The sequence below is a fragment of the Lepidochelys olivacea genome (assembly GCF_965140295.1).
Source record: "Lepidochelys olivacea isolate rLepOli2 genome assembly, chromosome: 1".
Taxonomy (NCBI): domain Eukaryota; kingdom Metazoa; phylum Chordata; order Testudines; family Cheloniidae; genus Lepidochelys; species Lepidochelys olivacea.
Window position 1 is genome coordinate 40607744 of NC_140411.1, and position 23583 is coordinate 40631326.

At 44.7% G+C, this 23583-nt stretch overlaps 1 protein-coding gene across 4 annotated transcripts in view; it reads left to right on the forward strand.

Annotated features, from left to right (window-relative positions):
• The first annotated feature begins 8227 nt into the window (after positions 1 to 8227).
• The window catches only part of RNF17 (ring finger protein 17), a 203371-nt gene continuing 188015 nt past the window's right edge, over positions 8228 to 23583 (forward strand). For all 4 annotated transcript variants that reach the window (XM_084633486.1, XM_084633487.1, XM_084633488.1 and 1 more), the window contains exons 1-5: positions 8228 to 8327; positions 10543 to 10655; positions 15342 to 15433; positions 16212 to 16306; positions 18898 to 18971. In XM_084633486.1, coding sequence (XP_084489612.1) covers positions 8237 to 8327; positions 10543 to 10655; positions 15342 to 15433; positions 16212 to 16306; positions 18898 to 18971 — 465 coding nt within the window. In that variant the 5' untranslated portion in view covers positions 8228 to 8236. The remainder of the gene's footprint in view (positions 8328 to 10542; positions 10656 to 15341; positions 15434 to 16211; positions 16307 to 18897; positions 18972 to 23583) is intronic.

Genomic DNA, 23583 nt, shown 5'->3' on the forward strand with positions numbered 1-23583 from the left:
GGTTTCAGAGTAACAGCCGTGTTAGTCTGTATTCGCAAAAAGAAAAGGAGTACTTGTGGCACCTTAGAGACTAACCAATTTATTTGAGCATAAGCTTTCGTGAGCTACAGCTCACTTCATCGGATGCATACTGTGGAAAGTTTAGAAGATCTTATATAATACAATATATATTATATATATATAATATTATATATTATTATAAGTGTATATAATAAGATCTTCTAAACTTTCCACAGTATGCATCCGATGAAGTGAGCTGTAGCTCACGAAAGCTTATGCTCAAATAAATTAGTTAGTCTCTAAGGTGCCAAAAGTACTCCTTCTCTTTTTGTCTCCAATGTATCTCTTTCCTCTTTTTCCTATCTATTGTTACATTCACTTGTGGCATCTTGTCTTTACATTTTAAGACGTTTGGGGCAGGGATCACGTCTGCTTATGTGCTTGGGTTAAAAAACAAATTACAAGCCAGCAAATTGGAGAGAGTGCAGAGGAGAGCAACAAAAATGTTTAATGGTTTAGAAAAGCAGACCTATGAGGACCTATGAGGAAAAACCTATGAGGAAAGACCTATGAGGAAAACTTAAAAAACTGGGCATGTTTAGTATCAGGAACAGAAGACCGAGGGGGGACCTCATAATCTTCAGATATGTTAAGAGCTGTAAGAAAGGGGTCAATAATCAATTGCTCTCCATCTCCACTGAAGGTAGGACAAGAACTAATCTGCAGCAAGGGAGATTTAGATTAGACATTAGGAAACTTTCTAACTATAAGGTTAGGTAAGCAGTGGAATAGGCTTCCAAGGGAGGTTGTGGAATCACAATCACTGGAGGTTTTTAAGAACTGGTGAGAGTCAGACAGACACATGTCAGGGATGGTCTTGGTGTACTTGGTCCTGTCTCAGAGCAGAGGGATGGAGCAGATGATCTCCTGAGTTCCCTTCCAATCCTATATTTTTACGATTAAGTTATTGAATTCTGAGCTGTGTGGTTATGAGTTAAGAGCCAATAATTACCCATTTTCAGCTTACTTTTTATAAAATAAATTATAAAGTATACTCTGTGGTCTTATCCTGAAGGGAGTTTTGTCTGAAAGAGACCTCTGGGTAGGACTTCTATAGATAACGAGAAATTCTTATTGATTTTAGGGCCTGTTATGGAAGGGACTGTTATGATCATCTAGTCTGACCCCTCTGCATAACAAAGAATTTCACCCAGTGTTGCCTGAATGGAGTCAATGTGTGACTGAATTATAGCATATTTTTTACAAAGACATTCAGTCATGATTTAGAGGTTCCATGATCCCAGTCCAGCAAATGAAAAAGCACGGGCAGAGACTGCTGCACCTACACAGAGCTACATTCACTTCAATGGGGCTCTGCCTGGGTGCAACGGTCCATCTATGTGGTATCAGTTACTAGCTCAGAGCCCAAGTAATGGAGGATTTACCATATCCTCAGGTAATAGTCAATAACCTTCCTTGTTAAAGCCATATCAAGATTCAAAGGCTAGAAATTAAGGTAAGAAAAATGTTTGTCTGATAGCGTAAAGAGCCCTCTAGTGTCATACTGTCTCCTTGTATAGATACTTATTCAGCATGATCAAGTTGTCTCAACTTTCTCTTCAATAATCTAAAAAGATCAAGCTCCTTAAGTCTCTCACTATAAGGCATATTTTCCAGATCACAAATCAATCTTGTAGACCTCTCTGAATAGTCTCCATGTTTTAAATATCTTTAAACTATGGTCACACTATTCCAGTTGTGGTCTCTCTTGTCATGTACAAATGTAACACCTTCAAATCCTGTCTGATATTTCCCTATTCCACGCTCTGTGCAACTTCATTAATGCAATAAGTCACATGGGGATGTACATAAAGGCAGAATTTCTAGAATTCAAATCTATATGATTCCTACAAGGAAGCAGGGAGAAATTAGAACATATTGTTAAATGTAATGCTGAACAAAACAATGTACTGAACTAATGGGACAGTTAGTTGAAATAATAACCGCTCTTAAATTTATTCTTTTCAACCATACAAGAAAATGTTTGAATTTAGATTAAAACGTACTACGTGTGACACCCATAGTAAAGAGACATATGACAGGAACTAAAAATAGCGGAGTTTCTTTTAACTGTTTGGGATGACTTACAAAAAGCACAAGTACATTCTAAATATGTACATATCACTATGCAAATTCTTACTTCATATTTTCACTCTTAACGTAGCACATCTGAAGACAGGAACAGCAAATTTCATAAACTGTCATTGGGATAGAAAATGTTTTTTAAATTAAAATAAGCATAGTTTTGGGGCACTTGGCACAAAAGTACACAGGGCCAAATTCTGCCTGCAGTTATACCCCTAGATGGCTCCTTGCATTAAATGGTGTTGCATGGGGTGTGAATAAAGTACCTGGGTTCCTCCAATATTAACTTCATAGATGGAAGACTAAAGAGGCTGCAGAAACCACAAATAGACTTCCAGTAAACCTAGGACAACCATTTACTAAACCAATGTGCTCAAATTAAGAGATACTGTATTCCCAGACCTGAAGAGGGGCCCTGTGTAAGCTCTCACACCAACAGAGTTTGGTCCAATAAAGATATTACGTCACACACCTTCTCTCTCATATCCCGGGACTGACACAGCTACAACACTGCATAGGTACTGTATAGTCATGGTAAACTTGTATCTGTTACACCTTTTGAACCAGAGGTGCCAAGTTTCTAATCTGCCGGGGGGTGCTCCCCCCAGCTCCGCCAAAGCCCTGCCCCCATTCCAGCCCTTTCCCCAATGTCCCACCCTGCTTCTTCCCACCCCCGCCCCAACCCACACCCTCCTCTAAGTACGCTGCGCCCTCACTCCTCCCCCCTCCCTCGCAACATAGCAGAAGGAGCAACCTCTGGTTCCTTCCTTCAGGAGACTTGCACCTGTTTCTGGGACCCATGGGTGGCAGGTGGAGCGCCGCTCTAGGGAGGCTAGCCTTCGGCTCCACCCCTTCCATTCTCGTGCTCCCTTTGGCTGGAGCCCCGAGACGCACCTCCCCCCGTGGCCAGAGCCACAAGCCCCCTGCCTGCCCAGAGGAGCCCCAGGACAGCCACAGCCTGGAGCTTCCACCCCCAGCCCGGCTGGAGGAAAAGCCCTGAACCTCCCCCCCACCCAGAGGAGCCCGGGGCTGGCCAAAGCCATGCCATGCCTCCCTTCCCCGGACCCAACCCGCCCAGGGGAAAAGCGTCTGTTAGAAGACACTTTTGATATGCCCCATGCAGGTTCTGTGGCAGCTGAACAGGTGGTAAGTGCCCCCTCAGCCGCCCTGGAACCTGCCTGGGGCATGATAAAGCAAAAACTTTGCCGCCAAACCCCACAACTGGGGGTCCAGTGGCTATGGCAGCGCCGGGGAAGGCAGAATTTCCCCTGGCCTATTATACCCGCTGCCCATGCTAGCACCCTTCCCACTTCCTTCTTTGGGTTACTCATTTAAACCTTACTTAAGCAAGAATTTCCAGCTCTCCTCTTGGAACTGGACTATGTTAATTAGTCCCTCCCTTTCTCCTTAAACAGGAGTCTCCCCAGCTCTCTTCTCTGGAGCTGAATTCAGGATGAGCCAGCTCTAGGGCCTTTGCCAGCTTTTCCCTAATTAGCCATCAGACTTCAGGGTCCTCAACAGACTAGCCTTTCCCTGCTGATATCTCCTGGTGGCTGAGAGAGCATGCAACCTTTGTGCTGGTCCCCTTCTCCCAGCTCTCCCAAAGCAGACTGTGAAGAACTTCAAAAAGATCTCACAAAACTAAGTGATTGGGCAACAAAATGGCAAATGAAATTTAATGTGGATAAATGTAAAGTAATGCACATTGGAAAAAATAACCCCAACTATACATACAATATGATGGGGGCTACAACTAATCAGGAGAAAGATCTTGGAGTCATTGTGGATAGTTCTCTGAAGACGTCCATGCAGCGGCAGTCAAAAAAGCAAACGGGATGGTAGGAATCATTAAAAAAGGGACAGAGAATAAGACAGGGAATATCTTATTGCCCTTATATAAATCCATGGTACGCCCACATCTTGAATACTGTGTACAGATGGGGTCCCCTCATCTCAAAAAAGATATACTGGCATTAGAAAAGGTTCAGAAAAGGGCAACTAAAATGATTAGGGGTTTGGAATGGGTCCCATATGAGGAGAGATTAAAAAGGCTAGGACTTTTCAGCTTGGAAAAGAGGAGACTAAGGGGGGATATGATAGAGGTATATAAAATCATGAGTGGTGAGGAGAAAGTGAATAAGGAAAAGTTATTTACTTGTTCTCATAATATAAGAACTAGGGGCCACCAAATGAAATTAATGGGTAGCAGGTTTAAAACAAATAAAAGGAAGTTCTTCTTCACTCAGCGCACAGTCAACCTGTGGAACTCCTTGCCTGAGGAGGTTGTGATGGCTAGGACTATAACAGGGTTTAAAAGAGAACCAGATAAACTCATGGAGGTTAAGTCCATTAATGGCTATTAGCCAGGATGGGTGTCCTTAGCTTCTGTTTGTCAGATGGTGGAGATGGATGGCAGGAGAGAGATGACTTGATCATTACCTGTTAGGTTCACTCCCTCTGGGGCACCTAGCATTGGCCACTGTCGGTAGACAGGATACTGGGCTGGATGGACCTGTGGTCTGACCCAGTATGGCCATTCTTATGTTCTCATTCCCATTTGGCTGTGGGGAGATGGGAGCTACTAATAGACCCCTGGCCCTTAAAGAAACAGAAATGGAATTTCCTTCCAAACATTTCTCACTCTTGGAACCACTTCCTCACTCTGAATATCTCCCAGGTCCTTGTATATATAACTGGACCTTTCTGACTCTTAAATGGCCATGCCATGTGACAGAGTGAGCTGACCACTAGACCCCACTACCCTTACGGGGCAGACCACCCATAACATTCACTCTCATCCATGAGGTCAATTTGAAATAGAAAGAGTATCTTGTCTTTAACTTCATGTTTGTAACACAGCACATTTTCCAGTACAGAAAAGGCTGATGAAGCCAATGGGATTACTCATGTGAATAAAAGCAAGTAGGACCTGTATTAGTCGGGGAGTATGTCTTCATTGCAAAGTGAATGTGCCTAGCTAGCACAGGTAACAATAGGAGAGAAGATGCAGTGGCATGTGCTTGTACTCTGGGAAGCTGCCCGAAAACAAGCCTGACAGGGACTCTGGCTACTACTATGCTGCCACTTCTTCACAGGTACTGTTACCTGGTCTGGCTAAAATTAGCATGGGGATGGCTACTCAGGGTGCTACAATTACACTTTCTCTTTGCAGTGAAGATACTGAGAGTGAACCTAACCATAGTTAATCTATGCTACCATCTTGTGGCCATAGTTTAGAAGCCCCCCCACACCTTTTTTTTTTTTTTTAGCATTTATTTATACAAAAAAACCACTTAATGCACAGCTTACATACTCATTAAATAGTAAATTACATGTGTAAAATGGTTCTCGATAACTACGTAGGAGAATATCTATTTGTTTTTGTTGAAAGTTATAAAATGTGTTATGTACTAATGGATGAACTGTTGGTGCATATTTATACATAGTCCTGTAGGCTGGTGTCCCTAGTTACCAGTCAGGGATAGACAGACAGCTAGCTACACCAAAGTTAGGTTTCTGTCCCTTTCATGCCTCTGTTTGCTAGCTTCCTGAACAAAGCAAAGAAAGCATACAAAAAGCAACACTAACAACTGTCTTGTCTGGTTACAGGTTCAGACTCAGGTTCTCTAATCTCTAGTAGCTACCAGGTATGGCACTTTCCAACCTGATGGGGACTTCACGGGGTCTACCATCTGTTCTATTGACCAAAAAATACTCACCCCCCCCCCTAATTCCTGAGCTCTTCTTTATATTCCAACTGAGAGTGTGTGCCACTCAGGAGGTGCTAATCAACTGTGTCAACTGATTCCCAGCACCTGTCTGCTGGGCTTCTTTCTGGGGTAAGGTCAGCTGCTCCCTGTCCCCCTACCAGGCTATTAAAGCCGCAGCTCACGCTTTACAAGTCCTTTATCATATTTTTCATCTTAATTTGTGGAATAGGCATAGAGTACAGGATATGTACCTATAGATACTTTCATACATTTGAATAAATTAATGGGCAGTAAAATGGTATCTAACGTATGATGTTGTTTATATTTAAACTTGTTCATTCATCTATAGAATATATCTGAAGCCCAGACAATAAGCAAATATAGGCACACCCCTCACCAAAGTTGATTGTTACCGAAGCAAACCAACCTAGCATCTACTTCTACAAGCAGAAGCAACTTTTTTGGCACGGATCATGACTTTGTATATACAGCACCTACAACAATGGGACCCTAATCCCAATTGAGGCCTATAGGCACTACTGTAAAATATGACCAAAACCAACTGAAACTTGCCTAGTTTGGGATTTTGTTACACACCCTGGCTGCAATGAGAGTTTTACAAATTACTTCAATGGAGTCAGTATTTCACTCCATTAAACTCAGATCAGGTTAATTATGGGTTTGCTAATATGTGTATCTTTCTCTTTGTATCTTCTCACTCCTATCTGTATGCTTCCTTCCACACTACCCTTGTGTCTGGAATACTCTCCCTGAGCTTTTGCAGTAAGTACTGCCATTGACTCCTTCAGCTCCTCCCTCAAAATACAGTTTTGGTTTTTGCCCCACTCACTGAAATATTAATATGCCAGTTATAAAAACCTAATATATAGCTATGCAAAGTTTGCAAACCCACCTCATGGACTTTGAACTATGTCCATGCCACATCCTACAGCCCTACTTAAAGTAGTAGGTTCAAGCTATATATTTATATTCTCCAATTATAAATTTGGGGTAGGAAGCTAGTCTTATTCTGGGCTGTGTGAATTTAGTAATAATAAACAACCTTAACTCAGGCCAGGTCTACACTATAAACTTATGTTGGTATAATTATGTCGCTCCGGGGTGTGAAAAATCCTCACTCCTGAGTGATGAAGTTATACTGGCCTAATGTATTATACCCCCAATGTGGACACTCCTGTCAACCTAGCTATTGCCTCTCAGGGAGGTGGATTAACTATGCTGATGGGAGAAGCTCTCCTGCTGGCATAGTAGCATCTTCACTGGTGTGCTACAGTGCTGCACAGCAGTGTTTTAAGTGTAGACCTGCCCTCAGTTTGCAGCAAACCTGGGCTGGCTTATGGATTTGCATAGAAACCACATGTAGACTTGCCATTTTTGCTAACTTTGTCATGGAAGCCAGGAGAAATTTGATGGGTTTGACTGTTTTGTTTTAGTTGACTTGAAACAGAAACCTAAGGGATTCAAGTCCATGTTAATCAAAAAACAAAATAAGAGCAGGGGGAACACTACAGAAGTGACATTGAATAATTTATTCAACCCATATTATTTGATCTGTTCTAACCAAAGAAAACGCTTGTATCTTTAAAAAACAGATGTTATAACATCAGTGATAGTGCCTTCAACTTCTGAATTATATTTTTAAGCCATGTGGTTTCATGACCACTGCTGGGCCAGGTAATAGTTAATCGCTGCTAGAGGCAGGTAGGGCCAATGATCTACCATGGCACAAATGTGGTGACCAGTGACAGCTCTACCCTAGAAAGCTCAACGGTCCCATGGCAGGGTGGTCCAGATGACAGTGCACCAGAGGGGACTCTGAAGCCTAGGTTCCATTGCTGGCCATCCCCCTGGGCCTGCTGAATAACCTGACCCCAGTAGTTCACCAAAACCTTTGAAGTGAGCTGTAGCTCATGAAAGCTTATACTCAAATAAATTGGTTAGTCTCTAAGGTTTCAGAGTAGCAGCCGTGTTAGTCTGTATTCTCAAAAAGAACAGGAGGACTTGTGGCACCTTAGAGACTAACCAATTTATCTGAGCATCCAATGAAGTGAGCTAAAGCTTATGCTCAAATAAATTGGTTAGTCTCTAAAGTGCCACAAGTCCTCCTTTTCTTTTGGTCTCTAAGGTGCCACAGGTCCTCCTGCTCTTTTTGCAGAGACAGACTAACAGGGCCGCTACTCCAGAACCCACTAGGTGGTTTCCCTACCTAGTAACAGGGAGGAGGCCTTGCCACGTGGCCATCACCACGCGATGATTGGCGGCTGGGTAACAGGAGGGCGGCTGCTATTGGCTGGTGGCTGAGGGCACGTGCTGTGCTGGCTGTTGCTCGGGTCCGCGTGCTGCAGGTGGGAAGGCGCGAGATGGCGGCGGCGCGGGACGAGCCCCACGGGCTGCCTCCCCGGGGGCTGCTGTGCGTCGGGTGCTCGCGACGCGGAACAGTTGTCTCCCAAGGTGAGAGGGGGCCGAGCGCTGCGGGCCTGGGCCCTTCCCCTGAGAGGCGGGTCCCAACGGCTCTCTGGGGCCGCGCGGGGGCCAACTCGGCTCATGCCTCCCTGCAGTTAGCCGGACCCAGGGCGAGGCGCGCCGCCCTGCCCCCTCCCTCGCGGCTCCTTCAGCAGTTGGCGGGAGAGGCCCCGGGTGCGGTGCCAAGGAGCCTGCGCTGCCTCGGCCGCGAGCCCCCGAGAGACGCTCTTTCCCCGCACGGCGCTGGGCCTCCACCTGCTCATGTTCCTCGGCCGTGGCGTCTCCCTCGGGCCGGGCCCACAAGCTTCCTCTCGCCCGAGGATCGCGCCGTGCTGCTGGGAGAGGCTCCGGGAGATGCCGCTGCTTGTGGCCTGGCGTGTCCCACCCGCTGCCCGTCAGCCCTGGGCCTTCAACTGCACGCACCCGCCTTTGCTGGTACAGGGCGCTCCCGTGCTGGGGGGCGGGGGCACAATCCGGCCTGTAGTGATCAGCTCTGCCCTGTAAATGGGCATGTGATGAGGCCAGTCCGACCTACCCTGAGAGATTGGTCCTGCTGCCCCCAGGTGCTGTGGCCAGCATCTGATGGGGGTGCAAAGGGATGAAGGTCAGCAAAAAGAAACAAAACCTGGCCTTGGGATAAAAGGAGATCAAATACGGATGTGCTGAGTACTTATATTGGATGTAAGAGGAAGTATGTATTTGTGTGATGGTGGACCTCCCTCCCTTGTCCTGTTCATTTTAGGCATTTTAGAAATGTGCATCACTGTGATATGTGAGTGCCATTCATGTCCAAATGCAGTGGTACAGAAGAAGACATAGGCACTGAGCTGACTTCTGGTTTTGCTAGTGAGTCCCCTGAGGGCCCACCGCCACTCTACCTCTTCCTGCCCCCATTCCACTCTCCAGACCCCCTCCCCTGAATGCCTCCTACCTGCTGCTTGTGCCTTTCTGTCCCTTCCTGCCTTAAGGGCAGTGAGGGGAGGAGAGGGCAGAGAAGAGTGAGTGGCAGGGCAGACCTGCTCAACAGTTGATCTGCTGAAAAGCTGATGGGGGCGCAGGGCCAGGGGCTGAAGAGCTGTTTAGCGGCCAGCCCTGGGATCATTAGAGTAGCAGCCCAGTCCAGCCCTGTGGGTGCTGAGCTCCCCCTATTTTTTCTCTGTGGGTGCTTGAGCCCCTGAGCACCCATGGAGTCAGCACCTATGGGTGAAAATATGTAATACCTAGCTTACAGTGCTGAATGGAACTACTTTGTTAATAGACACTAGCTGTGTACTGTTTCATTTAAGCTTTTACGATAAATCAATGTAGTTTAATAATCTGCAGTAGAATGGGTTTTTTGTATGTTAAAAGTGAAGGGTTTGAAACAGTCTCTCCAAAAAGGAACTCGTGTATTAAGAGTCCAAAACAATTCTGAGCACAAAGGGATAATATTTTAGACCTAGATTATTTGCAAACTTGTGTGCCACTTCACTTACTACAGTGATTTTGTGCTGAGTTAGCTAAACCGGTGCAATTGTGTGTGGATAATCTTTTTATGTTCGTATAAACCTGGCTTATGTCTGTTTAGCTTAAATCAGTAGTTTTACAGGTGCTAGCTAAACAGATATTTTTAATGCCTGTGTTGTTATAGTTATTGCTGCTTTTCCCCTGGTATATCCCTGTAAAATTCCCTATCAGTACAATTCAGTGATCACTGAACTTTAGTACATCAGCAACTGACTGGAGCCAAGTCAGTTTCACTGTGTTTTTTGTTGAGCCTTAGAGAAAATTGCAACAATGGGGAAACTCCTAGACTGTAGGAGGCACAGATCTTTCTGTGCACCTGGCTTTTTCTTGGAGTACCATTATTTTTAATAAGCTTTATAAATGCCTGAAACTATAATATTACGTGCAGTGTTGTTGTACCTTTGTTGGTCCCAGGATATTAGAGAGACCTGAGAAGAGCTCTGTGTAATCTTGAAAGCTTATGTCTCTCACTACAGAAGTTGATCCAATAAAAGATATTACCTCCTCCTTACAGTTTCAGAGAGAAAAGGTGGTTGTCCTGAAAATGCTACTGGATTACTTCATCAGCAAGACCAATGCTTTTGCAAGATTGTGTAGCTATACTTTAATTTAAATATGGCAACAGTCACTTTTTTAATGTTGGTAAATGTAAAAGATTCAAGCAGTAAATCTGGATTTTGCTAACTTTTACTTTTAGACTTGATTTCATCAGGAGCTCATCATCATGCATTACAGTGTGGACATATCTTTTGTGAATTGTGTTTATCTGTAACACAGGAGTCAGGTATAATAGTGTGTCTTGACTGTGAGGTAAGTGTTCCACAAACATGTCAAGGTCCTTTGTAGAATTATTTGCAATTTGAAATATAATATAATAAGCAACTAAAGGGAGCTTTTAGATAATGTGAAGAAGACAAAAACTAATCTTCTCAGTGTTATCTGAGATATCATACTTATATACTATTTTAAATACTAAGGTGTTTGGGTTTTGTGTTTTGTTTTGTTTTTTTTAATCTGTGTGGTACAAAAAGGTATTCTCACTAGTCCTTTTTAAAAGTTAGTTTAACGTATGATAAATAAGGTTAAGATTCTGTCACGGGTATTTTTAGTATACGTTAGGGACAAGTTGTGGGCAATAAAAATTCATGGAAACCTGCAACCTGTCCCTGACTTTTATTAAAATACCCAGAGTGGGGGGCTAGCAGTCAGAGTGCTGCTCTGGTGGCTCCGGGGCTGGCTGCTGCTCCGTGACCTCCATGACAGAATCATATCCTTAATGATGAATGTGTATATTCAGTTAACTTTAAGGGCTTCTCTTCACTGCAGAATTGACTCAAGTTATAACTTGAATGTTGCCCTACTCTAGTCTGGTCCCCACTCAAACCTTTAACTGGAGTGTGGTGTGCTTTTAATATGAGTTGGCTAACCCATTGGGATATAAAGCTCAAGTTAGCACAACTCATTAGCTGTTGAAACAACCACTATCATCTAGGCTCAGGCTAGCTCCACTCAAATGATACTAGTCCCCCAGTGCCTTCCCAACATTTTCTTATGTGCCCAGAAAGGACAGACAGTTCAGTGGGAAATAATTTGTAATGTGGCTCATCTTGCTGCTGCACAAAGAACGGCCCAAGAAAGTGCAGGAATAATGTGGAGGCAGCAGGTCTAGTGTTTTTTTTTTGCAGTGTGGTGCTGCTCACTCAAGAGAAGTAACTGGAGCGTAGCTAACTCGAGTAAACTTTGCAGCGAAGAGCTAAGTTCCCTGTAAGCTATGTAGCCATGCAGCAGCCTAATTAGTGCCATGCAAGCGCTCAGGGAACCCGGCCCACTAGGACCTGCTGGGGCGGCAGGAACCCAGGTGGCCCCGGCCAGACGGGGGAGGGGCAGCAAGAACCCAGGCGGCCCCGACCCCGGAACTGCTGCAGCGGGGAGAGGTGCATCTTCCCCTCCCCCCAAGGTGCTGTTGGGGGTGGGGGAGAGAGAGCTGGGGGGAGTCCTCTCTTCCTTCCCACTGTTGCTCAAGAGCACTCTCCTGCACCCCAAACCCCTCATCCCCGGCCCCACCCCCAGCTGGAGCCCTTGCATCCCTGCACCCTAACTCTGCCCCAGCCCTGAGTCCCCTCCCACACTCCGAACCCCTCTGTCCCATCTCCCACCACATGAATTTTGTTCTGTGAACCAATATGGAGGTGATGTCACATGAGTGGGCAGCTAGCCCAAGCCACTGTGCATACTGCAATAACCATGCTGCTCTTTTTGGCATACTAGCTTGAGCGGAGCTAGTGCTTGTGTCTACCTGGGATGGGAGATGCGCTCCCAGCTGTCTAGTAAAACTGAGAGAAGCCATGAAATTCAGAGGTAGGACAGGTGCTTTCTTCAACATCTTCTGTATTTTCCACAGTATGCATCCGATGAAGTGAGCTGTAGCTCATGAAAGCTTATGCCCAAATAAATTGGTTAGTCTCTAAGGTGCCACAAGTACTCCTTTTCTTTTTGCGAATACAGACTAACACGGCTGTTACTCTGAAACCTGCTTACCTCTTGTATACAATAGTCTCTCTCTCCCCCCTTTTCTTTTTTAAAACAAGTCTATAGTTATCAACATTTAAAAAATGTTATCCGAGGTACTGGCTACTATATATTGTAATTGGGGGAAACCATTGTCATTAATACCAATGTGTGGAGGTTTTTGGGATTTATTGATTCAAATGTGACCCCTGTAGGTGTGTCTAGGTATTGCAGAGGTCTGAAGACGGGATTCTGTAGTTTGCTTGTCTATGCTGTGGAATAGGCACTGCATTTCCCGAGCACAGTTAGGTGAAGATAAGACAGACATGTCTTAATCCCAACAAAAGCTAGGAAATGTTATGTGATGATAGTCTTTGGCTCTAATGTATTCTTGACATAGGTATTGTATTTGCATGATCATAAACTTAAACTGTTTTTATATGAGAACTGTTTAGAGTAGCCTGTTTGCAGACACTGCAAATTATTTGCATTTATTTTATACGGGTTGAACCTCTCTAGTGTGGCACCCTCAGGACCTGACCGGTGCCAAACCAGAGAATTTGCTGGGAGGTCAATTTAAGAGTGCCAGCGGGTCTCCATAGGCACAGGAAGTAGAGGTGTGGGGTATGCTGCAGCACCTCCAGGCTTTGTGCTGAGCGTGGCCCCTTGCCTGGGGGCACCACTGGCACCTGGGGTCCTGGCTGCTGGCCCCCTGCCATGGGGCTCGAAGGCCAGTCCCACCCACTGACCCCAGGTCCTCCCCCACCCTCCCGGAGCTTGAACGTTGCAAATCAGCTGATTCATGGCGCTCCGGAAGTGCTAGGAGGGAGGAGGAGGAGTTGGTAAGTGCAGGGCCACCGGCGCGCGAGAGGCGTGGAGGGAGAGAGGCAGAGCAGGGAGCTGGGTGCCGGTGAATGCTCCGCACCCACTAATTTTTCCCCATGGGTGCTCCAGAGTTGGAGCACCCACGGGGTCAGTGCCTATGCCGGACCACAGATGTTGCCAGACCAGGGAGTGCTGGGTTAGAGAGATTCAACCTGTATGTGTATTTACTCAGTAGACTCTTTTGGCTCTTTATAATTCTCAAAAATTCTGTTATCTACCTGTGTATCTAGGACTCTTAAATTTTTTCACCTCAACAAACTAGCCACACAAATATCTTGAACAATTGGAATTTTTTTTCCAAACTACTAAAACAACTAGAATAAATTGTGCAATAATTGGTTAATAATGCATGGTAGTGTGCTTGGGCAGGGAGGGGGGAAATGTTTGTGAAATGTTTTATTACAAAACTTGAAACAGCTGAGTGGACTTTTTTTTTAATCTGATCTTGTATAACAAACTCCAAGTGAGAAGCTTTTTTTCTTCAACTGTGGTATAATCTTTTGAAAGTAAGTTTTAGTACTGCACTATGTAAATATTATGGTTGATACTTTTGAATTTCCTGACTTATGCATTTAAATGTATTTACCCAGTAACTGTAACTCATTTCTCTTGTAATAACACTGAAAATTTACTGTATGCTGTTACTTATACCTCCATATGGGATTAAAGCCAAATGTTATTATGGGAATTATAAGTGACCTGGGGGTTTTTTGTTTTGTTTTTTTTAAAATTCTTCATAAACAGAATCGTAGGACAGGAAGGGGCCTTGAGAGGTCATCTAGTCAATCCCCTGCGCTCCTGGCAGGACTAAGTATTATCTAGAGCAGAGGTGGGCAAACTATGGCCCGTGGGCCACATTGGGCCAACGAGACCGTCCTGCCTGGCCCTTGAGCACCCAGCCAGGGAGGCTTGCCCCCAGCCCCATCACTGCTGTCCCTCCTCCACCGCAGTCTGAGCTCGCCGTGCCACCAGTACTCTGGGTGGCGGGGCTGCAAGCTCCTGCCAGGCGGAGGGGCTGGCTCTGGCTGGGCGGCGTGGCTGCCAGTCCTGCTGCTTTGAGTGGCATGGTGAGGGGTTGTTCGATAAGGGGCAGTGGGTCCCAGGGAGCAGTCAGGGGGCGGTTGGATGGGGTGGAGGTTTGGGGAGTAGTCAGGGGATGGGGAACGGGGGGTTGATAGGCATGGGAGTCTCAGGGGGTGGGAGGGTGGATGGGGTCAGAGCAGTCAGGGGATAGGGGGGTTGGGGTGGGGGGTCCCAGGAGGGGCTGGTCAGGGAACAAAGAGCGGGGGGGTTGGATGGGTCGGGGGTTCTGAGGGGCGGCAGATGGGCGTGGGGACCAGGCTGTTTGGGGCGGCACAGCATTCCCTACCCGGTCCTCCATACATTTTCAGAACCCTGATGTGGCCCTCAGGCCAAAAAGTTTGCCCACCCCGATCTAGAGCATCCCTGACAGGTGTTGGTGTAACCTATCATAGTCCATTTAATTTCCTTGTGTTCTAGAAAAATGATCAAGTCACATAGAAATAAACACACTGCTTTATCACTGAAATTAGTGTAGCTGCATCTGTTTTAGTACCATACTTAGCTATTGTGTGCACATTCACGTCACATAATCTTTCAGTAAAAGCTCAAAATGCAGGTAAAATTCCTATCATGTGACAGAATAGATCAGCCTTCTGGTTTTGATGTTCCATACCCTCTTTGGTATAACTTAGTTGCTTCAGATGTGGAGTGATCAGAATTGCTGCTTATTACCAAGTGGGATCTTCATGGGTCCGTGCTCCCTTTTGCCACTGTGGCCAGTTAGAAGATATAGGCCATGCACTTGCAGGCTGCACCCATTGCCAAGGGATGCTTGGTTCCTTCATGGACTCGCATAGTGCCCTTCCCTGAGCTATTAAATTGTTAAGACCTTTAGACCAACATACTTGAGTCTGTCTGTGTGTGTGTTAATGTTAGAACTTCATAGCCAGCTTGCTATGAAAGGCCCAAAAGGAGTTTATATTTTATCTGGTATTGGCTAAAGTTGGATTTTTAAAAAAGTGTAGAGTGCATAACTGTACAACATAAATGTTAAAGCAATTTTATTGTTTGACTTGAAAGGCTATTACCACTGTAAATACAAACCAAGGTTTCTACCCAGTGGATGACTATGTGGAAGAAGAACTTTATACAAGAAAACTGCAGGCTGCAAAGTACGTGTTATGTAAATCTTGAGATTACTCCAGTTTTTTAAATTGAATTTATATTGAAGTATATTTTACAACTTAATTAGTCAGAGAATGACAGTGAATATATATAAAATTTGATAATTCTTTATTATAAACCTTTTTCATTAGATTCCTGGTAAGAACAACAAAAGTGGCTAACGTAAGATGTATCTGACTTTATTTGCTTGGAAAGGGGTTCTTAATTCTGCAGTGCAGTGTTTCTATTTAATACTATAACAAATTGTGCATAGTTCTTAGGAACGGTGCTATAGATGAAACTCTATAGTATTTGCTCTTTGCATTCAGTCTTGTGGGTTTTTAATTTGGCCAATTAAAGTTTGCCATGGGTTTTCAAAGAATTACATTTATATTATCAATGTATATTAAGAGTGTCACTATGAAGAAAGAATGTATGTATTGTATACTGCGGTTTGCATGGTACACAGTAGGTGAAATCTTGGCCCCATTAAGGTTAATGGCAAAACTCACATTGATTTCAATAGGGTAAAGATTTCACCCGGTAGCTATTGCTAGTTAATAATAGTCTCAGGACTCAACATGGCTAAAATGAAACATTATATAGCCTGCAAAGAATGTATTAAAGTATATATTTGAGTCATAATGTGTCAGTTCAAATGATCCTAGAATACATAGGAGCTTTGAATCCTGGGGCGAGGGGGAGTATTTGTGCATAGTTTGAGGTCTTTTTAAAAAAAAACCAAAAAAAAAACCACCACACTTTAAAAATATTTTTATGCTGAAGGCAAAGTCTTCAGACTTTACAGGACAACCTCACCATATCAAACAGAGGAAACAATTATTTATGTCATATGTTGAAAGAGGACATCAATTCAGAAGGTAAGACTTTTTGCTCTTGACTTTTATTTTTGGTGCTTTTTAGATGTCCTGTACATATGGTTAGTTACTAGCTATTCTTGGGAGAGAGGAGGTTATCACTGGGGCTTACTCTACTTGTATCAATTTATTTTCTTTCTTCTACTGGGAAAACTTGGCACCTGCAAAGGCAACATTCTGAATTGTTCTGCAACAGCAGAACAATACTTATAGGCTATTTTACTAATTAAATTTTAATCCAGATTTTAGGATTTTGAATTGTGTTGGCTCAATTTAGACCTTTCACATTGACTTTAAAATTATTTGACTAATTTAAAGACAATAGAAAAGAAAAACAATGAATTTAATAAAAGTAAGAGAAGGAAAAGTTAGACATGAAAAAATAGTTGTCCGTGAAATTTTCCAGCATATCAGAAATGTGGTTTGTGGGTGGGAAATGCTCCATAATAAAGCTGGAAAATGTGTATTTTGAAGTATAATTATACATGTTTTAAGTATTTCGTACATAGTATGCCAGGGTGGGCAAACTTTTTGGCCCGAGGGCTGCATCGGGGTTGCGAAACTGTATGGAGGGCCGGGTAAGGAAGGTTGTGCCTCCCAAACAGCCTGGCCCCTGCCCCCATCTGACCCCTCCCACTCATCTACCACCCCCGTCCAAAACCCCCACTCCCTGTCCCCTGACTGCCCCCCCGGGACTCTCTGCCCCTTATTCAAACCCCTCGTCCCCTTACCAGGCCGCTCAAAGAAGCAGGAGCTCGCAGTCCAGCTGGGGCCTGCTGCACTGCCCGACAGGAGCGGCGGTCCAGAGCACTGGCGGTGCGGCGTGCTGAGGCTGCAGGGGAGGGGTTGGGGCTAGCCTCCCCGGCTGGGAGTTCAAGGGCTGTGCAGGATGGTCCCGCGGGCCGTGTTTTGCCTATCTCTATAGTATGCTATGTGTAAACAGTTTGCTGACAAGTTCAATCAGCAGTTAGTTCATCTACTACTTCTCTAGTAGCTATAGAGACCACTTAGGCCATTCACCATTATTGAAATTCTTAGCATATTTCTTGTTGCTACTGAAATGTATGTATGGATATTTTTAAGCAGTCATGCTTTTAAAATAAACTCATCAATTTGGGCACTTTTCCTAATGTATTTTCTGAATGGCCTTTGAGTTGTTGCTAAATACATAATATAATTTGTGGAAGGAATACTGTTAGATTATGCAAGAATTAATTTTCTTCTATAGTATTTCCATGCACTTTGAGTGTGGGTTATTTTGTACTCTTACTCTCCTTTTGTTCTCTCCATCCTGTACTCTTGGGGGAATTCTGCGCATCTGTGGAGGTGCAGAATTCCTCTGTCCCGTATAATTTTGTATTTTCCCGCATAAAATACACTCTGCCCTAGAAGAGCTGCAGTTCTGCCTTTTGCCCACCAGAGGCTGCTGTGGCACCAGTTCTGACACCACAGCTGCCTCTGGTGGACAAAAGGTGGAACGGCAGCATTTCTGGGGCAGAGAGTATTTTTTTCCCTCCATAGGAAATACAATGTCCAGTGCTGCAGTATTCCCCCAGGAGTAGAAGTTCATCACAGCACCCTGTCTGCAGAGCCATGTTAGGACAGAGTGGGGCACACAGGGCTGTTGGGGGGTCACAGACTCAGGTTCAGAATGGGTAGTGGGGGGCATGGGCTCAGGACCTAGTGGGGTGACAGCATTGAGTCTGGGGATGGGGCCCTGCAGGGACACATGAGGATGAGGGCTGTGGGGACAGGGACAGATGTGCCTGACTGAATGGGAGAGGCATGGGGTTAGCCAAGGTCTGGATAGGGGAGGCTTCCCAACTCCCTAAGAATTCCACCCCTCCAAAAAAAAAAACAAAAACACCTCCCACCCACCCTCCAAGTTCACTCCTAGGCTCCTTTACTCTCCCTCAGCTCCTCCGTTACCCCGACTGCTCCTAAGCCTTTGCACTGCTTATGACAGGTCAGGAAATACAGTTCTGTATTGTAATTTAAATGAATTGCTCAAAGTTCTGTATTAATATGTCTAATAAAGAATATATTAAAAAAATACTAGAATCTTTTATTTTGGTCTGTATTGTTGTGGACATACTTGCTGACAGATATTTTGAAATAAATTACCAAAATAATTGAAACCTGCATGATTATATTGTGGTGTTTTGACAAAATATCAAAATTTCAAATATCGTGTACAGAATTTTTAAATTTTTGGTGCCAGTTTCCCCCAGGAGTAATCCTGTCCCTCAGTATAGCACCAGTGTCAGGTGACTTACTATGCAGTTGGCTTAGATGCTGCTATGATTATTGGACAAGAGAGTATATTTGAAAAGACTTCTCTAGAGTCCAGAAAATTTTCTTAGTTTTGCCTGGCCTCCTCTTCCTAGCTTCAAAACATCTAGGTTGAAATTTTGACACTATTGAAGTCAGTGGCAAAACTTCCCTTATTTCGGGACCAGAATGTCACCCCTGAGGTACATCCAATTGTGCTGTACTGCCAGCACAATACTCTTGCTACTCTGTGGCCATCTAGTTTACAATTAACTGTGATTGGTGATTGTGTTAACTCTCAGTTTGGTATGCTTGCCTTTTAGAGTTGCAAGAAAATCATCTTGGCCAAAATGAAAGAGATGAAGACTGTGATCTGTACAATCGCCTTTCTCCAAAAGTAATTACATATTGCACACACAGATTTGAATCATTAGTACAACTTGTAAGATAAAACATCTTATAAATTCTCCGATGAATTCATGCATCCGATGAACTTAGCTGTAGCTCACGAAAGCTTATGCTCAAATAAATTGGTTAGTCTCTAAGATGCCACAAGTACTCCTTTTCTTTTTGCGAATACAGACTAACACGGCTGTTACTCTGAAACCTATAAATTCTCTGTATTCTCGTTGAGAGGGGTTAAAATACAAGCTCCTTTTCCCTCCCTCAGCTCCCATTAAAAATCTTTTGACTATACGCATTTCAGTTGTCAATTTTAACAGCACATGGAAAAACTGATTCTAGCTTTACAAACCTATTTTATGTTGAAAGTGCAGGACAAGCTGTGGCTTGATTTGTTTAAGGTTAGTATAGACAAATTGCCAAAGCATTTCAGTTTAATCTGCTAATTCTAAGAGACTACTCACAACACTGTATGAACAAGCTAGTATTCAGATCAACAGTGAGAATATCAAAAAGTGTTATAATAGAAATTTTGTGTTTGCTTTTATTGGAAAGTTTGCACCACTTAGTTTGAGGACTGATGATAAACTCCACTTGACATCCTAAGTGAAATGAATGCAGAATTGTTTGTCCTCCTCACTCTTGTGGGTGCTGTGCTCTTCTTCAAGCATTTGTCCACAGGGATTCCACTGGAGGCATGTGCACTCATGTGTATGAGCCTGGAATCTCTTAGCTCGCAGTGTCTGAGGCTGCGCATACACCGTCCCTGCCAACCCAAGGCATAAAGTGCAGAGCATCCCCACTTGCCTCTCAATTTCTTATTACCATCCCTGAAAGCGAGACAGAAATGCATAGGATCCATCTGTTTCCCTGTAGTTTTAGGATAGTTTACTAGTTCTTGTAGTTAGACTTTTTAGTGGCTGTTGGCAAATAAAACCCCCAAAATGTGTTTATCTGACTCCTCTTTATACTGAGGTGCAAGTGTCCTAGCAGAAACTCTGTCTCTAGGCTTTAAAAATCTGCTTGCTTATAAATTACTTATGCCGGCAAGTGATAGTCATACTATGTCCCCCTTTTTGTTTAGGGGAATTGTATATTTTGGGCAAACATTAGATTTGCAAATTCTTTTCTAAGCACACACAGAAGGCTCATGATGCCTGTTTAAAAATGTTTCTGTTGGAAAAGTCAGTGTTCTGAGTCTGAAGTCCCTCTTTGAAAGCAATCTGTTGCCTTAGTGCTGATTTCTACGAGAGCTCTGACTGCCAGACATACTGCTCTGGCAGCTACCAGGACTTCTGGCTCTAAGAGACCTATTGCTTCTGAAAAACATGCGGAGCCTTCTCTTCTATCCGTATCTGGTCAGTCATTGACTCCTGCTGCCCAAGGTAGGAAGAAGCAGAGATTTTTTTCTGATGATGCTGATGGTCACCATCCCTGATATTTGTCCTAGAAGTCTAAAACTCGTCACTCTGTTTTCAAGCTGGCTGCTTCCTTCCAATTCTGATCTGCACCATGTGTCTTCAGGAGCTGTGGAAACTTGTTCTTCTGTTTCAGTACTGCATCCTTGGTGACCAAAGCTGCTACTTTAATGCCAATGACATCAGTCCTATCTGCCAAAGAATCTGTAGTACTGCATCCTAATAAGACCCCATCTATTGAGATGACCACATCAATACTGTTGAGCTTGGTACCAATTCCTCTCTCAAAGCAGGTTGCCTTTACTACTACTTCCAGTGATGTGTCCCTATGGGTGCTCCACTTGTAGGTGCATGCACCTGGGATCAGAGATCTTCATCAGCAGTGCCTGTTGGACCACACATGCACACCTCCCTCCTCTCGCACTGAGTGTGGGACAGATATATAGTGCAGGGGGGTCTGAGTGCCCCCAGTTCCTTCTCTACCACCTTTGATCTGGGACGGAATCTGCAGCAGAGCCCGTTTTTCCTTTTCCATCAGTAGTTAGTGCCTTACCTATTAGTGTAATGTAGTTAGTATTTTCTTCTCCTAAACAAAAGGAAAAACTGTTTTTGTTGAACTTTACTGCTACATTTTCTCATAGTTTAGGTTTTCGTTCCCCTCCCCCTAGCCCTTCCTGCCCAGGAAGCCTTTTTCTATCACCCTTATGCCTGGATCCCCTGAGTTTAAGAGGTGCATTTGTTGTGGGGTTGTTGCCTTCCCAGTAACGAACAGCCACCTGCAAAAGTGTTCCCACTACCTCAGCCTGAAACCCAGAACCAGAAAGGACCAGGACATCAGATTAAAACTTCTCCTCATGAGAAATTGTTGTGACCAACATTGGATCCAGGCCCAGACTCCTCTGGAGAGGCCCCCATGCTCTGCCAGGTTGTGTGCCAATCCTCACTCCCCACGTCGTGTGAAGAGAGAGTCATCCCCAGAACACTGTCAAGGTCTGTTGCCTCACCCTCATCTGGCAGGGGACACAGCTCTCTGGCCTGTCCAAGTACCTCAGATATTGACACCAAAGAAATGGTCTAAAGATCCTAACCGGGCAGACCTACAGCCCTGAGCACCGTTTCCCAGCTCTAGGAAATGAGACAGGCTGACTTTTGCTACAGCACCGGAACCCTTTCCCACACCTATGAAACCTCTGCACTGGCCAAGCCATCGGCACCGACCAAGTCTCTGGCACCATCTACCAACACCTCGGGGCATACACCCTTCCTTTTTGCACCGTGTCTTACACCGGCATTGATGATGCTTTCTCCCCACACATCCCCCCATGAGACTTTAGATACTCTAAAGACCTGCTGGCATCTGACACTCCTGAGTCTCCATTCCTTCGATATGACCTCCCTCCTCTTCAGACCTGCGACACTCCTTCTTCTCTCTGTCAAGGATGTCACCTCCCTTCCCCAGCGACAAGGAGGAAGATGAAGGTTCCATCGCTCCCTTGTCTACTAGACAAATAAATTACATCTGCTCATCCTCGCTATCCACAGTCTACCTTTGGTCCCCAATCTTGGCAGGGACCACCGTGGATGCAACCCTGTGTACCACTCCCTCCAAACTGACCGTATTGGGACCCTTGGACCATGTACAGGGCACAGTTCGGGAACCCTCCCAGAGAGCAAAGCTGGAAACCTACACCTCTCCCTTCTCCATTGGTCTCTTACTGGCAAGGGTTTGACTTCCGGAGGGCATCATCTGAAGAGGAAGAACAAGAGGAGGAACAGAAGGAGGAGGCTCCACCAACATTACATTTTTCCTTCTCCTCACTTGACGAGGCTATCATGCCTCCACCCCCTACATCTGCTGATGACTTCAGGCATTTTCAAGATTTGTTCTTCAGGATTGCAGACTCCCTCCAGATCCCTTTGGAGGAAGTCAGGGACCAGCAGCATAAACTACTGGATATTTTCCACACATCCTCTTCCTCCATGATCACCCTGTCAATCAACAAGGCTCTTTTCGACCCCACAAAGTTGCTGTGGCAGACCCCTGCGTCCATCCCTCTGACCTGCAAATATTTATGTTCTGGCGAAGGATGTGGAATTTCTATTCTTGCATCCCACCCCTGAATTCTTCAATAGTCACTGCGGTACAAGAGGAGCTGTCAATACCAGTCTCATTCTAGCCATCTAGACAGAGATTGGAAATGCCTAGACTTTTTTGGACGCAAAGCATATTTGTCAGCCATGCTCCAATTTAGAATCTCAATCTATGAAGCCCTTATGGCCACCTATAACTACTCCAAATTGGAGGAACTCTGCTAGGACCTACTAGAGGCCAAGAAAGAGCAATCCCAATCCTTGAAAGGGCATCTCCTAGCTCATACAATCCTACAAGCCTCATTAGACTCCGCAGACATCGCTGCCCAATCCATCATGACTGCTGTAGTTATGAGGTGTGCATCTTGGTTCCACCCCTTGGGCTTTCCTAAGGAGGTACAAACCACAGTAGAGGACTTACCTTTTAAACCTATTCTCTAAGTGTACGAATGATTCTCTGCACTCCCTTAAGGATTCTTGAGCTACATGCCAATCTCTTGGAATTTACATGACAGTACTGAAGAGATGCTCTAGAAAGTACCAACTCCTCCCGTGATCCTGAATGCAGCAGTATACTCCTCATCGGCACTAGGACACCCAGCGCTGAAGAGACCTCCTACCAAACGTAGACAGCACACGCCTCAAAGGGCTGTTCTGAAGCACTCACACCGAAGCAGCAATTGTGGAGGTGTGGTTGAGGCCCTGACACTCATTCACCTCTTTCAGTCATTCCCACCATTTTCAACATCCCAACAGTTTGCAACTGATTAGCTCTGTTTTTCCCATCTTGGAGACTCATCACCTCAGACAAGTGGTTCCTAGAGATAATCAATGAAGGATACTCCATCCCTTTCCTATCTATCCTGCCCCGCCATCAGTCTCCCTGTCCCTCTTCTGGGACCCCTCTCATGATTCCATTCTATAAGGAGAAATAAATCTTCTGCAAGTAGGAACTATAGAACCAGTCCCTTCCTAGCATGTGGGACAAGGTTTCTACTCCTACTGTTTCCTGATCCAGAAGAAATCCGGAAGCTGGCAACCCATCCTGGACTTTCACAGTATAAATAAATTCGTCAAACTGCAATGATTCAAGAGAGT